The sequence below is a fragment of the Brachyistius frenatus genome, unplaced genomic scaffold (assembly GCF_029030835.1).
Source record: "Brachyistius frenatus isolate BFR_SWC_R1_liver_20210118 unplaced genomic scaffold, ASM2903083v1 Contig_15, whole genome shotgun sequence".
NCBI classification, from domain to species: domain Eukaryota; kingdom Metazoa; phylum Chordata; class Actinopteri; family Embiotocidae; genus Brachyistius; species Brachyistius frenatus.
In genome coordinates, this window is record NW_027210614.1 from 5,657,501 (window position 1) to 5,674,137 (window position 16,637).

General features: G+C 39.4%; 1 protein-coding gene across 1 annotated transcript in view; it reads right to left on the reverse strand.

Annotated features, from left to right (window-relative positions):
- Positions 1-16,637, reverse strand: part of ush2a (Usher syndrome 2A (autosomal recessive, mild)) — a 206,592-nt gene that overhangs the window by 107,529 nt on the left and 82,426 nt on the right. The window contains exons 30-43 of the mRNA XM_069693402.1: positions 15,518-15,644; positions 14,884-14,985; positions 14,257-14,445; positions 13,977-14,107; positions 13,611-13,890; positions 12,826-13,050; positions 11,780-11,860; positions 9,515-9,703; positions 7,779-7,907; positions 6,593-6,668; positions 6,187-6,272; positions 4,849-5,008; positions 1,357-1,519; positions 1,111-1,258 (exon numbers count right to left, since the gene is read on the reverse strand). Of these exons, the coding sequence (XP_069549503.1) occupies positions 1,111-1,258; positions 1,357-1,519; positions 4,849-5,008; positions 6,187-6,272; positions 6,593-6,668; positions 7,779-7,907; positions 9,515-9,703; positions 11,780-11,860; positions 12,826-13,050; positions 13,611-13,890; positions 13,977-14,107; positions 14,257-14,445; positions 14,884-14,985; positions 15,518-15,644 (2,086 nt within the window). The remainder of the gene's footprint in view (positions 1-1,110; positions 1,259-1,356; positions 1,520-4,848; positions 5,009-6,186; positions 6,273-6,592; positions 6,669-7,778; positions 7,908-9,514; positions 9,704-11,779; positions 11,861-12,825; positions 13,051-13,610; positions 13,891-13,976; positions 14,108-14,256; positions 14,446-14,883; positions 14,986-15,517; positions 15,645-16,637) is intronic.

A 16,637-nucleotide genomic window follows, 5' to 3' on the forward strand; every position in this document is an offset into this window, starting at 1 on the left:
TGTGTCATATCCTTATGAAGGTGTTTTAAAAAATGTGTACGTTGTCCTCAGATTTAATATATATATTTATATATATTATATATTTGACTGGGATTGACTGATGATTGGGATTGTTTTCTGTTTCATAGGCTGTAGATAGTACGAATAGATGTGGACTTTAAAATGATGTTAAAGAAAGATATGGTCCAGAGGAGAAAATATTTCCCTCTCTGCAGATTCTGTTTTTGTAAATGTTGACATATTACCAGTACTTTGGATAAAACAATACTGATTTATTATAGATCACTACTGCCCTGTCTCACTTAAACACAACAGTATACTGTGTAGTTTCAATGTATTGCGCAGGAAACTACAGTCAAAAGTCAGATTTAAAAAAAACTTCCTAGATAGATTAAGTATACTTTGGAGCAGTTCTGTGGAGCAGATTTTAACTGGATGCAAGTAAATTAGATAAAAGTAAGAATAGTAGAAAACTGAGAAGGAGAAGCAGTCGCTGGGAATGTATGTGCTTCCAGCCTGCAGTTCTCTCTTCAGTCAAAAGGGAGCACTTTTCATCCACTTAAAGGAGCTTGGTGAAGCAGTGCCCTCTCACTCCCGGTCTCTGTTAGTCTCAATCTCAAATTGTTTGTTCTCTCACCCGGTCTCTGTCTCTTTCCCCTTTTTGTCTGAGTCCTTTATGCCCTCTCCTTTTACTTCCTCTGTCTGTTTCCCTCTTTTCTTCTTCTCAACCTGTTTTATCTCTAGCTCTCGCAGACTCATCTGATTCCCCTCACACAAAAGTAAATGTTCTCTTGTCTCAGTAACATGGACAGCATCCTTGAACCTTGTACACATCTTTATATCTGTGAGTTCATTCATAGACTGGATAAATACTAACCCTCCGTATCCAGTTCTTCAGATCAACTACTGTAACATGCGATATCATGATACGGTTACTCTTTTTTTACATGTTTGTATAAATATTAAAACAAAACATTGCCATATGAATGATTGTGTGTGTTTCTATGTATTTACTTGAAATTTCACATTATTCTAAATGTCACTGTTGATAAATGTTTAAGTATATTTGATTGTTTATGGCTATGTATCTTTGTCTATGTGCCCTCTCACCATTCGGAGTGCCAGGATGAGTCCAGCTGACGTTGAGGGCATGTGGGGACAAAGGGGTGACCAGTGGAGCAGGAACGTTCTCCGGGGTGCTCTCCTCAGTCTGAACCTGGCTTGTGGGACTTAATATACACCCACCTCCTGTGCAGGCCTGACATGCAAACAAAATGAAAACATAAACATGAACTTAGGGATGAATGTGATGTTGCAATTTTTTTTAATAAATAAATAATGGAGTAAAGGACTCACAGCCACGGTGATGGTGTAAGCTGTTCCAGGGGTTAGGTTGCGGAGGGTGTGGTCTTCAAAAAGTTCTGAACTGTTATAGGCCAGGACTGGCTCTGCACCGTCATGTGACAGGAAGATGGAATAAAACTCCAAAACACCATTTACCTGAGAGGGACGTGACCACCTGGAAAGAAAGAGAAGAATAAGCAGAGATATGAAATAAAGTTACCACCAGAATATTACTTTAATATCTCTGTGAAACCTTTTTTGTTTTGTGACAAATTTACTGTATTAACTTTACTATACCTGCTATATAGTCATAGTGTCCACTTAATTTTCAAATTAAATATACAGCTGATGATATTTAAATTCTAACATGAAGAGACCAAAACTAACAATTTATTCTACAACCTAGATTTTTTTTCCTGTTTAAATAGAGCCTCATATTATTCTAAAGTTGCGTGTATACATTGATGGTATGTGCACAGGTTTGTACAATTAAGACTAAAATATTAAAATAAGATTGTGAGGCAGAATTAGAAGTATGTATGTGTGGGCTTGCATCAGATCGCTCCGTATCTGCATGGGAGTGTGTGCACACACGTGTGCTTCTATCACTGTGTTTCCATCTGCAAGAGGATAAAAACACAATGCGAGCTGAGGCTCCTTACACACGAAACACACACAAATGCATACTGTACACACAGTTTCCTTTGTCAGATAGAGGTGTCTCCTTTTCTATATTTAGAACAGGAAGGTCATCCCCAGCAGAGAGAGGGAGGAGACCAGAGACTGTTTTAGAAACAGAAACATCTCGACTATTGGAAGCTAATAATTCTAATGTCCTCTGATAGGAAATGTAGGGACTGCTGAACTTGACCAAAATCTTGTCAAGGTCTACCATTAAAAACATGATGTGATTTGTGCATTGAGATTTGTCCCTTGAGATATGGACGGTATAAAATAATTGAATGTATAAAGATGTGCAGAAATTAGAATATTAGAGGTTAATTATAATGTTACAGAGAGGACAGGGTTGTATATTTTGGCTTTTTGTGATTTTGTAAAATACTGTAGGCTATTGTACTCATTCTGCTTTGAAATAGGGAAGCGCCACTGATTTAGTTGTCCAAGATAAAAAAAAAAATAATAATTCAAACAAGGAGCATCTGGATAATTTAGATGCAGGATCTGATAATTTTACTCAGATCTTGAGAATAAAATATGAGTTAAAGAAGTCATAAACAAAACATTTTATATAAATTGTCCTGCAATTCTTACAAACCCAGAGAGTGGCTCAACCCTCCTGACATGGTAGCAGAGGGAGGCCATTTTAAAAAGTGATGGATTCCTTTCTTGGTTCCTCCCATTAAAAGTCATTTTTTGAATGACTGATGAGTGTGTGTTAGCACACAATTAGCCACTGTGGCTAATCTATCACATTTATTATAAGATTTATATGCTGTCGATTGGCAGTGTGATGTATGTCCACTTTTGAAAACCTAAATCAAAGGGGAGTTGTAATAATCTGTATCATAATTCACTGTGATAATGGTTTTAGAAAACCATTGGTTTTAAAAGTGTGTTATGAAATTAGTATGAAACGGGTGCTTTTTTTAAATGTTAAATTTAAAACCACGCATTTGAGATGAGGTAGGTTTGAATTCTGGATCACACTCAACGTGCCTTCTTTGCTCTATTACATCTCCCCTGCAGTGGCAGCGATGCCAACAATGAATTACTTACAACACATTTAAGTGGTAAAACCAGGTAGATAAAGAGACATCTGCTTTTGTCCTTAAAATGTGATGTCTAATAATATTTTCTGTGCATTTGTAACTGTGCACATGTCAAACATGTGGGGTTATTCCTGGGTTGCTGCGTGTGCTTGTTTGTGTATGAATGTGTTTCAGTCAGGTATGTGTGGTGAAGGCAGAGAATAAATCTGCTGATATTGTTTTCTTCACATCCTGGAGCCTGCCTCAACCTTTCTCACAGTCTTTCTTTCAATTCCTTTTAGACATTTTTAGGCTTTTCATCCCTAAATTCCCTCCTTTACGACACATAATTCCTCTTTCTCTCCTCTGTTGCTAACTTTATATCTGTCTGTCTTCACATTTTTTTGTGGTTGTTCTCCCTCTTTCTCTTTTTCTCACAGACACAGTAGAGTGGTATTGACCAGGTATGATCTCTCAACCTCTGGCTATTACCAATGTGCTAACAAGGCAATACGCAGCCTTCCCACACCTGGTGAATATGTTGGTCAAAACTATTTTAAAGGCTGAGGATATGATACATTTCCCTACTCTATAGACAGGAGTGCTCTCATGGATGCTGTATTACATGAAGTAATTTATTTTTCATGCTATTAGCTCTACAGATGCAAACCTGAAACAGATGTTTTGTGGTAAAATCTTTTGTCCATATGAATTTTGTACAAAAAAATTCAGGCTACTTTCCAATTAGAGTTATTTCATACATTTATTATTTTTACATTCAACCTGATTATTTTCTCGCTGTACTCACTTGAATGTTTTAGTATTATTCTGTGACTGTGTTGTTGCTTAAGAGGCCTATTATTTCTCTTTTATTGAACCCAAGTGAAAATAAAACACACACACAGACACAAAATCACAAACACGAAACCCAGGAGCATTTGCACATGAACATGATGGAAAAAGAGCAGAGATCTATCATTCTTTGTCCCCTCCCTCTAAAGGTGAAAGGTCAAGCGCAGAATATTCTGCATGGTAAACACAACTGCAGAAGGTCACTGAGTCTCTCTCTCACTCTCTCTATTTCTCTGTCCTCTGCAACGACAAAACTCGTGAAATACAAATAAAGATGTCATATTGTTATTTTCTCCCATCCTTTTCAGTGATGCTAAAATCAGATTATCTTTCAGTCAGATCTGTACACCTGACATTCAGTCAGTGTATACAGAAAATATCAATAACAACGATGTTTTTAGTGAACTCTCTTAGCCATATAAACATGGTTGTGTATTGTGTCATACAGCTTCATAAATACATGTACTGTGTGCATGTGTGCATATGTCACATTCAAGGTGCGTTCGTGATGTCATCAATTGGTTTGTGAACTAGGGGTTAGGGGTGGATCTGACTCGAGATGACTGAGAAGCTGAGGACACTATGCCTGAAGACCTATCATGAAAACCTGCACCCCAAGCATGTCAAACTAGACACCCCCCTCCCCCAAACATATAGCTCTTTGAGGCCTAATACCTAATTAATCATGTAATTATTTTCAGCTAGATGTACCACTCAGACAGTCATCAGAAGTCATAAAGAATTGAATTTAGCAAATGAGATCATAATGACTTGTGAAAAAAACATATTGACTTTGTATTTCATGAGAGAGATGTAATAGGAGTCTATGGAGCCAGACACTTTTTAGAGCCAACCCCTTGTGGCTCTCAGTAGTATTGCAGTTTAACGCAGTTCTACATTGGCTTCATGTAGCACAAGTGTGAGTGTGTGATTGTGTACTTACTCTACAAAAATAGTCCGAGAGTCAAGCAGGGTAAGACTTGGGGCTTGTAGAGGCCCAGGAGGAAGCTGAGAGGTCAGCATTGTAACTTGCGAACTGTTGGTGCAGCCGACTAGAGTGCAAGCACTCAGTACAAAGACATGGGTGGAGTACACACCAAGACCTGAAACACAAACGCACACCCGCAGAAAGTGACAGAGAGGCATACAAATACAAACAAACTCAACAGTGACAAAAACTTAAATGGAAATCATTAACTTGTGTTGCTCTCACAATCCCTGAATACCTGTTTTTTTTTTTTTTAAATACTCCTCTGTGCCCACCCTTCTCTCCTTCCTTGACTGCTGTTTCTCTTTAAGTGTCCATCTCTACTTCAAAATTATTATCCATCTGCTCCACTGTTGCAATCTCTGTGTAACACAATCTATTCTTGCACATGCTGTATAATTACTACGTCCATAATCCTTCCAATCACTGTGAACATCAGACACTTTGCATTATTAACCCAGCATGGATGATATGTACTCTCATGCTTTCATTAACTTACAAAGACACACACATACACTGTTGGGCAGTGTGATGTGTTGCTAATCATATGAGTGTGTGTGTAAAATCAAAATAAGTGATAATCTATTCAGCTCATATAAAATGCCATCTCGGATGACTCTCCTGTGTGTTTGCTGCTGTGTGAGTTTCAGTACATCCATGAATAGTTCGTATCTGTGCATGTTTCTCTGAGTGTGTTTTGTACTGTATGTGTGTGTGTGTGTGTGTGTGTGTGTGTGTGTGTGTGTGTGTGTGTGTGTGTGTGTGTGTGTGTGTGTGTGTGTGTGTGTGTGTGTGTGTGTGTGTGTGTGTGTGTGTCTCAGTGTGTATGTATCTATTTTCATCCTGGTGCATCAGTCTAGTCTCAGCGGAGTGACATGTGTTTCATACCTTCTTTAGGTCTCTTTAGTGAAAGCTTTCAAAGCAAATTGTGTGCATGCATGTGCGCTAATGTTTAGTTTTCTTTGTTTCTCCGCCGCTTCATTTTCATGTGTTTAGCTTTCTTTTTCAAAGTGCTATTCCCTGGATAAGGACTGAGACACTCTTTCCTCTTTCAAATGCTAATCCCCCACTCCATTTTGCTTTTCCTCACTCTTCCCATTCTCTTTACACCGAGGCCCTATCCCTCCACAGTCACAGCTATGCTGCAGCACGCACACACAATCTCTCACACACACTCACTCACTCACTCACTCACTCACTCACTCACTCACTCACTCACTCACTCACTCACTCACTCACTCACTCACTCACTCACTCACTCACTCACTCACTCACTCACTCACTCCTCTTTACCAGTGATGTTGTGTTGTCTGTTTTTCCCTCGGTAGACCATTTGGTTGTTGTGATAGAGGAGGTACTCTGTAATGCCTCCATTGGGCCTATCATTGGAACAAAAAGGGTAACATTATGTTGTTAAGTATAATATACACTATTTTGATATTAAACTCTATGTTGTGTTCATTGTTACAGAGCATTATGTTTATGTATGATTCAGTTCACTATAATAATTATCTTCACTACTGTATGTCACATTCTCTTGTAATTAAGTAGCTCAGAATTAAATCAACATTAATGTATAATAGCATGTTGTCCATTAATGACAGAGCATCAGCTGTGTATTTACAAGTTTCACACAAAGGCATGTGGTTTGGATGTGAGAGGAAAGACAGGATAAGTGAGAAAGTATGTGGTGTTTTACCTTGCTGGCGGTTCCCAGGTAACATAGAGAGCTGAAGGGGATGAGTCTGCAGCGGGAGGAGAGACAGCATCTGGCGCTAACGTTGTAGGAAAACAAAAATATATATTTCTATGTTACCACAGATATAATGATGGGTAAAATAAAATTGATTTGACATCATTCTATCCATATTTCTAAAACATAGTATACTTTTTAACAATACAATTTTTTAACATGCAGCATTATGTTTATGTTGAAACAAGAAAAACTGTCATTATTTAATAGTAATGTAAAAATGCAATATATTGTATCAACATCAATAATACTATATGAAAGGATATACTTTTAACTAAACAATGAAATCAAATGTGGTAAGTATTAATTTAAAGAGCGTATCATTCTATAATATCAAATGTCATTGATTAATAATTATTTTTGTATGGCTTCAGACACTGAGACAGCTTTGGATTTCTTAAAAAACAACAACTGCACAATGCACAAGAAAAGGTGAAAATGGTATATTATTGTCCTTGATCTTGAGAAAAAAAAGTGGAAAGAAATGTGCTTGCTCTAAAGGATGAGTAAAAATGTGTCTGTACAATATGTGTTTGTGTATGTTTGAAAAATAGACTTTTTGTGAGATAGTGATTTCTAAATAAGTTCTTCCTCCAGTCTCCCTAACATGTTTCAGTGTCTTAACTCTGTGCTCAGTGAGAATCAATACAGTAATCTGTTTTTTCCTTTTACTTCAAATTGATTTTTGCTGTCTCTGTACTGACCCCTGCCGTCACATTATCTCCCCAACAAGGCCAGTTAGTCCAACACAGATTAATGTAGCGACTAAGATATGAAGAAAAATCTTTCTGTTTCTCTTCCACTTCTTCTTTCCTTATATTCTTCCCTTCATAACATCTCACATGAGAAACATTTTGTGTCTTTCCCATAACAGCCATCTGACTCATTCTCCTTTCTCGGCTCCTGTTTATTCAAGCCTCACTAAGGGTAAGGAGACGGGATGAGTGTCTAAGTGTGTTGAGAAGTGCGTCTGTGTGTCCAGATGCAGAAACAGTCATAAATTATAGCTAGGAAGAGATAGTGAAAGACAGTTATGTTCACTATAAAATCTATGGGTGTATGTATATGTGTGTGTGTGTGTGTGTGTGTGTGTGTGCGTGTGCGTGTGTGTGTGTCTGTCTTTGTTTGTTACCTTCCTCTGGGGTTGTGAGACTCACTCTCAAATCATTGTCATTGTAAGGACTCTCAGCGCAGCCAACAGGACTACAAACACTTACAGTGACAATGTAGCGAGTGGATGGAGTGAGACCCAACAGCACACCTGGAGAGCAGCATGAACGTGTCAGAGAGGAGGTCAGACAGAGTGAATTTTATTGAAAAAAAAAGATAACTTTGGAAGATAGACACTTTGTTTTGCTGACACAACTATGTCAGAATGCATATTTATGACATATACAGTACATGGACTAAACAATGTGAACCTATCCTTCAACACAGTCTTTTACTGTCTCTTTTTAGTGTGTGTTTGGTGTGTTACTGAAGTCTGTATCAATACTCTTCAATGGCGCAATTTAAATGCTTTACTTGTTTCCACTTGCTACTGTTGCTACGCAAATTTACTGTGTTTGGCAAACAAAGTGAGTCTATTCTAATTGTAAAGCCACAGTCGTCTCTCTCTGATGTTCTTTGTCCTCACCGTCTTGGCCCTCTCCACTCCTTTCTGTATTTCCTAAGTCACTCTTTTACATCCCCTCTCTTCTCTTCCACCCCCTCCAACTCTCCCCACCTCCTGTGTCCAATCACCCTGTACTTGTCTCGCTTCCTTTCGCTCTCACTCACCGTTACCCATGTCTTTTAATTCAATTAGGGGCCAGGGCCCCACTCCGCTGCCATTACACCCTCATTTGCTTTCCGTGTTTTTTAGCCATTGGTGTAATTCTGCAGTCAGGTGTCGAGGCCATCATAAATTAAGAAGAAGCCTTATCACAGTGGACTTAATGTCTGGCAAAGAGAGGGGGAGGGAATGAGGAGCAGCGAGAGAGACACTGAGAAGACGGAGACAGAGAGCTCATCTTCATATTTGCCTAGAGACATGGAAGAGTGGATGAGAGGGGGGACGAATAGCAGCAGCGGACGCAGACATCATCATCATCATAAAAGATGAAGTGAGGAAAGATCGAAAAGTGAGCAACAGAGAGAGAGACAGAGAGAGAGAGAGAGAGAGAGAGAGAGAGAGAGAGAGAGAGAGAGAGCAATGCCAGGGTATGACATCATTGGGGTAGTCCTGAGTGTCTTGTTCCAAATGGAGACAGTCTCCTAAAGCTGGGGACTTGCCAAGGAGACATTAACAGGGTTGCCTGGGACAGTGTGCGCGTATGTGTGATTGTATGAAAAACAGGACGAAAGTGGGAGAAAAAGGCAGTGTGAATGTGTTTCCAGTAAGGGCCAACATGTCCTTACAGGTATCACACGAAGGCAGCAGGAAATCAGCTTCACAAGTTTAGTTGTCCATAATGCTCCTTGTGATGTTTGTTATTTTATTTTTTTCAGAAAAAGGTTAGTTCTTCTTTTTATAAGAGTGAATTATATTACATTAGATTAAACGTTATTACCATTGTACAAGTACTCAGAAAATTATATGTGGGTTGGCATCCACTCAAAAAGCACAAGTAGGAAAAAGTTATGCAAAATAGTGCAAAGAGTAAAACTTTAAATATAGACATTAGGCAACTCAGGTATTAATGAGGTATAGGATGAAATAGGTTAGATAAAATGTGCTTTACTAAAAGTTTACAAGTATATAAATAAGACCTTATTCAGTTTGTTGTGTCCCTCCTCAGTGGGGCTGCAAAGCTTCAGTAAGTTGAATGCATATATTTAACACAAGTCCCGCATGTACAGATGTTTTAGATGTGTTGTGTGTTTTACCTGTGAAATTTCCATTAGCCAGGTATGTGGCTTTGATAAGTGGCACTTCTGGATGGTCTCTATTGTAGGCTTTCAACTCGTATCTGTCAATCAGCCCTCTGATGTCACCAGTGGGTGGCACCCAGCTCACCTTGGCACTGAAGCCGTTGAAGCTCTGCACAGTGGTGGGAGGTGGTACAGACGCAGGTACTAGTGAGACACAGAGAGAGAGAGAGAGAGAGAGAGAGAGAGAGAGAGAGAGAGAAAAAAAGAGGTTAAAACTGTCAAGATGAGAGGAGACAGTAAAGAGAAGAATACTGTTGATCAAGACAGAAAAAACGGATTTATAACTATAGATAGCAACATAAATAAAACAACCAGATAGAAGAAAATTACTAATCTGCACATGATACGCCAAATTAAAGAATTGAATACTTTAGTATTCAATTCTTTAGAAAGAAAGAAAGAAAGAAAGAAAGAAAGAAAGAAAGAAAGAAAGAAAGAAAGAAAGAAAGAAAGAAAGAAAGAAAGAAAGAAAGAAAGAAAGAAAGAAAGAAAGAAAGAAAGAAAGAAAGAAAGAAAAAGAAACAAAATAAGATCAGGACGAGCAAATGTCAAGAGAAATAAATCAAATAAAAGCTGAACAGGAAAATATACATGTATAAAGCAAAACAACAGGTCAGGAGCACATGAGATTAGAGAAAAAGAAAAAGCATTCCCATCTCTTTGTGTTTTAATAGGCCCAGTAAATCATACCTCACCATTAGCATAAATAGTATTTATGAGAGTAGTAACTTTTTCAGCACTGATTTAATACAGCCAGCCATTCATTCTGAGCTATATTTCACAGCAATCAGCCTCCCCCCTCCTCTGTAGCACTCCCCTTATTCCTCTCTCTGACACTCTCAGCTGCTCCGGATGGTCCATCTCCTTTCCCCCGTTGCGTCTTCTCTGTCTCTATCTTACTGCCTCACAACCACCTTCATCCTTTCTTCTTTCTTTACATCTGTCCCCACTCTTACTCATCTGGAACGTAGTCAATGAGTAAACTGAATGTCAGTAAAAACAATTACGGGAGAATTGGGGATCTAGTCGTACAGACTATATTCTTGTGCAACTTTCTTAGTAGATTCTTTAAAAATTATGTTCCATCTCTTTTCTGTGTCCTTAATGTCCCTCATAAAATTCTGTCGTGCTTTTGGTTTTATGCAGAATTGCAGAGTATATAAAGACATAAACTAGTGCACTATTGAGGAGCTGCTTCATGCTCTATTTCATGTGACCTTTTTGTTTTTCTTTGACTCATCTGTCATTAACTTCCTTTTTCCTTGCTACTTTCTCACTTTCCCTCTCCACTTCAGCCACTGTTATGCCTTCTTGTTTTTATCTATCCTATTCTTCCATCCTTCATTACCCGCTCACCTTGCATATTTCCTCATCTCCTCCAACCACTTCCCTTCTCGCTGTCCATCCTTTTCTTTCATTTGTTTTTGCACTCCTTCTCTCCTCCCACATCTCCTTTCAGACCTCTCACCCCCATCCTCCTCTTTTTCTCTTCAGTTCTCAATGTTTTTAGCACTTCCTCCCTCCCTCTCCTCCATTCCTCTCTCTGGTCATAGCATGCTGTACTGAGACCTACTAGTGTATCGTTCACTACTAACGAGCAGTTTTATATTACACAAGGGACCACGCGGGCCATTCTGGGTTAACAGCCTTTTACTGTGATGCCCTTTATGGAGGCCTTATCAATCTCTCATACCGTCAGGCACATGTAATATCTCTGGCTTTGGATAAGTCTTGCATACTGTGCAAGATAGTAGTGGTTTTACATCCAAAATATCTTAAGATCAAAGAGTAACTCTAAAGAACAAAGTCAAACAAAGGTAATTCATTGAATGTGCCAAAATGCATGAGAGTAAATTAAGTTTCTATTTCCATCAGTGAAAACAATATACATTATGTTATGGGAGCAAATTGAATGCAAATTCCAAGACAACACATCCAGCACACTTCATGTAAAGATGAACAGACACACAGCAAACTAGTACCACAGGCTTTATAATAGGGCCTCCTCTTATACTATTAAACAGTCAGTCAGAGGTTTCACAGAAGGAAAGAATGATACTGTAGCAGATATGGACTGTGCTTGTGTACTACTATTGTGCTTGTACAAATGAATTGTGTGTGTGCATAATACTTATATTATCGTTATCATATCTGGCTGAAAACATATTGGTCAGATAATACACAGACACACACCTGCCAAAGAGATGAGAGACGTCTTACCTTTGCCTCGGCTGCGTCCTCGTTGCCAAGGTCCTGTGGCCCAACCTCCTGCGGCCAAGGCCACCAACCTGTACAAGTACTCTTTAAAGATATGTGTGTGTGTGTGTGTGTGTGTGTGTGTGTGTGTGTGTGTGTGTGTGTGTGTGTGTGTTGTTTGTTTGTTTGTTTGTTTGAACATGGGAGCAGGTGTTTGGAAAGCACATGGGACAGGGGAGATACAGATTTGTTACACTGAGAATTTTTTTTTTCAGAAAAACATGCACAGTACACACAAAAGTATCAAATGCTCTGAGCACTAATGTGATGTCGTTACCAGCTGTAAACTATACATGGATATCTTGGTTAGCTTGTCTCTATGTCGGTAACAAAATACTTCAGCATGGTTATATCGCCAGTGTCAGCTTAAATCAGAGAACGTGATAATGCAAAAAAGCAATTACTATTAAGAGAAACATGGTATAGGTGGAAGATTTTCCTTACAGTCATCAAAATAGTTCTGCGTGTACTACTGCACACAACTACCCAGTGACACACGCAGAAAACATTCCCCTCAGCATATCTATAAATACTATATTTATATTATAATGCTCACCCTAATGACAGCTGATAAGAAGGACAAAGTCATCTGAAAAGAAAGCTCTGAACTTCAGTACACAATTCGCTGTGGCAAACCCTTCACAATGTGAAGAACAGGCTGATGGGTAGAGATGCTTCTTGAGTTGTGATCTAGATAATTTTGATACTAAGTGGTACTATTAGAATGTTCCCTACTGATAATACTGTAAATACCTTTATACTTATCTTTAACTGCCCTCAATTAATAAGATTGACTGTTATTAGTGCTTGTTTATTAAAGGGCACTTTTGACTGGCTGTTGCAGCAGAGACTGGAGTATCAATGCTTTGTTCGTTAGGTTGTCCAATATTTGAGAAAGATTCATCACTGAAAGGTTACTTTCCAAAACTGATTGGTGCCAGAGTTCCAAACTTCCTTTTCAGGTGCGTGCTGTTTCAGTGTTATGTATAGTGTATACTTTGCATAATTACCAGTGAAAGGCTGTAGACTATAATCTGTAGCTTGAGTCTTCCTCCCACTATACACCAACACTGAATCGTTTCCTCTGCAGTTGTACCGGCTTTCACTAGTAGGACAGCCATCTAAGTAGACTCTAACAGAACGGCGTGAGGCACCAGAGAGGTTTACACTTTGACTGATAGGAGGGTCTCTTTCATCACTTCGTATGGTAAGACCCCGTATGCAACCTCCTAAGCCTGTGAAAGGGAAGAGGAGAAAAGAGAGAAGAGGAACAGAAAAAATAAAAGCAGAGGGGAGGAGAAGAGAATGTGAGAAGAGCACATTTTTTCTTTTCTTGTTGCCTTTTAACTTTTTTAATTCTTTAAATAAGGCCAATTGTTCTCTCATATTTACAATTTCATCCTCATTGACCAAACTCATTCACTTTCCTGCCACCGTGAATTATGCCACTAGTATACTTGAGATGAAGTTGAATTTACTGTTCTAAAATTTTTACTAAAAGTCAGCACATACCAGTGTCCTCCTTGTGACTCATTATTAGTTAATTTAGTGCCTCTATTGCTGGACGGAAAAGCAGGCAAGTTACAGTTTAGCAAACACAACCTGCAAATAGCTAAACTCTCACTTGTACAACTCTACAGAAGAAGACCTAAACAGGGAGCCCATTAGCAAGTATGTATATGAGCTGCACGCACATATCACAGCCAAATCAAACACTTCTGCATGGTGCAACTCCTGCCATTTCGAATTGGGAACATGCAAATACTATGTCTGTGCATACATGTGTGTATCTCACCGTGTTTGTGACTTCGGCTGACCAGAGCAGGATGTATGAGCTCCGTTGGCACGCCCCCTAAGTATAGTAGTGAATCAACTTGCAGCCTCACTGCTCCTCCCGTTCCCCTTGTTTCCTCTGCCCAGTCAACGACTGCAGCAGAGATGAGTGAGCCTCGTTTTGCCAATGACAAGTGTTTCCAGTCGCCATCGCAGTAGCTAAGCCCCGCCCACATGCTGAGTTCAATCACATGACCTTCAGAGGCGATAATGAAGGACAGGAGGCCGGCTTCCAGCTCCACCTGAAAATACACACCAATAAACAAAATAATTCTCAACTTTCATTTCAGTATTTAATCAATAATTTTAAACGTGTCTTTTCCCTTACCAGCAAATAATCTTCGGTTTTTGTGTTGTATGTAAAGAGCAAAAGTGCATTAAGCTGGTCTGTTCTGAAGTCCATAGAAATCTCAAAGTTCTGTCCTCCGCTGAATACACCTGCGTCCAACTCCAAGTAACCTGAGACAACGTGGACATAACTGTCTACAACATGCCATTTTTACCAGCGGAACATGTGTCCATTTTAAAATGCGTAACATGTTTAAGGTTAAAATCTTCTCATTATAGATGAAGTGACAGACAAATCAAGATAACCAATAAGATCCTACCGTGACCCAGAAAATGGGCTCCATCCATAGTTTGAAGAGGGCATCCCTCCCAGCTTTCATACACAGCCACCTTCGTTGTAGCTTTTGCCCAGTCCACAAATTGCCACTCCTCTGAGGGGGTGTCAGTCATTTTAAAACTCACATCCCTGAGGCAACCAGAGAAACCCGTTTGCACAAGTCGGGCATCTCCTGGTGAGACAAAAATGTTAACCATAACGGCCAGTTCAAAATTTTTCATTTGATGCTCTCAATCTAGGAATGTTCAAAATTTTGACTTCCGCCTGTCAGTAGCAATTGCCAGTCAGGGCTTATCATAAGGATGACTGAGACAGTGTCAGTGCCTGAATATAAGGATGATGATACATTTTATGAAGGCAGGAGAATTTGTCTCATGGTAGTAAGGCTGGATTTCGATCAAGAGACAAAGGTTTACATATTTCATACTTGAGGACGACAGCAAAAACCTATGATACACTAGCACTTCCGGCCTTGTGGAAAAGAGTTCGAAGATATTTTTTTACCTACTTGTAGAATCGATAAAATGTATGGGGGAAAGAAAACTGCCAGATTCAGACTACCAAAACATATCAAATTAATTTAGAAGATGAAAATTAGGTGCAGACTTACCTGAATCCTTCCTTAGAAGTGTAAAATCTTCAGGCAGCCCTCCAATGAACACCCCCATGTTCTCACCAATAATGGTGCTGCCGCTGGAAGCTGTTGCACTTCCTGGTGGTGGTGGAGGTAGGATGGTGGTGTTATACATAAATGTGAGGGTGGCGAAGCGCGTGTGGAATATAGAGAAGAAAAATAAATATTACATTAAAACACTTTGGGAGACCATATGGATGGAACACATTAGAATTAATGGGAAGACAATAGAAAAGAGAGGGGTTCAAAAGAGAGAAGAGTGGGACTACATGAAAAAAGGGTTATGCTCATGTTTCTTTACAAATTTACACAGAAAGAAAAAAAATTAATAACATGATGAGAACAACTGAACTGAGCAACATAAGTGCCTCCCTGCATGTGTGAAGCAGTATTTTTCTCATCAGACACACTGGCTGAGATTAACCTGGCTAATACCTGGATGTGGAGCTGGGGGATTTACATACATAGAAACACCCATACATGCACATTGTTGTCAGTCTCACACTCCACATCCAAGCACAGATGAGCATAATATACTCACATTCACACTCACACACCCACACACAGAGCAGATACACACAGTGGTCAGTATGAATATGAGAAGAGTTACCGCTGTATTGATCGTTTACAACGATTGTTCCCACGGCCCCTCGCCTAGTTGCTGTGATGCTGTGCCATTGTCCATCATTGTAGCGGCGCCCTCCATCACCCTGTACACTCACAGCGACCGCTGAGCCCTACACACACAAACCCACAATACAGGCAAGAACAGAAATACATTTACATTAATGGTGAGGACATCCATTGACTTGTTCTTCCTTCCTAACTCTGACCACATGTCTATGTGTCTTACAGTAAGAAGAGTAAGTAAAAAGTTAATCCGTCAAGTTAATCTGTGACCTCTGGCTCAAAACACACCGGTTTTCAAATCACAGTGCAATTTACTTTGTAAAATTATCACTTCTCTATCCCTCTGTGCACAAGGTTGGACATTAAGGATCGGTGACACACATCGTACACTCACCATCCTCAGGAGGATACGAACATATACATATAATCATCAAAGTGTTGTTACAGGGGTTTTTGCTACCTATTAAGTATGACATCATTGTTGTGATCAGCTTTTAGCAAGTAGGCAAAGAGTAATGTAGTAAAACTAGAGTAACGGGTACGTGCACACACCCATACAGACAAACATGCCGTGATGAAGATTTAATGATGAGATCAATAAATGTATGAATGCCAGAGTATATCAGCTTCTGACATCTTTACTACCATTTCTAGACAGCTCTACTTAACAAGACAATGAGGGAGGAGTCTATTTAGCTCGTTTCCCCCCCCTTTCTTTCTCACATATACATGTAAACACACAAGTTCAAATCAGTGGCAAGGTAAATACTGGTAGTGGAAGCAAGTAAAACCCAACTCTCAAGGGAAACGCCTACCCAGGTCCCCTTTAGCAAGGCATTTCACATACAACTGCTCCAAGTGGATTCGTTCACCAGGCAGAAGATTAATGGTGGTTTTACTGAAAGGCACCAGTCAAAGAAAACCTGGGCAGTCACTTTCATTTGGTCAGGCCACACTGTATATTATCAGATAAAGACATTATGTGCATCGAGAGTACATAGCTGGATGAAACACACACTTCACTTTAGCAAAGGCCCACTGATGAGGTGGTGTCATCCCCTGAGTGAGACAGCACTCGACTGATGTGTGTCCACTGTTGA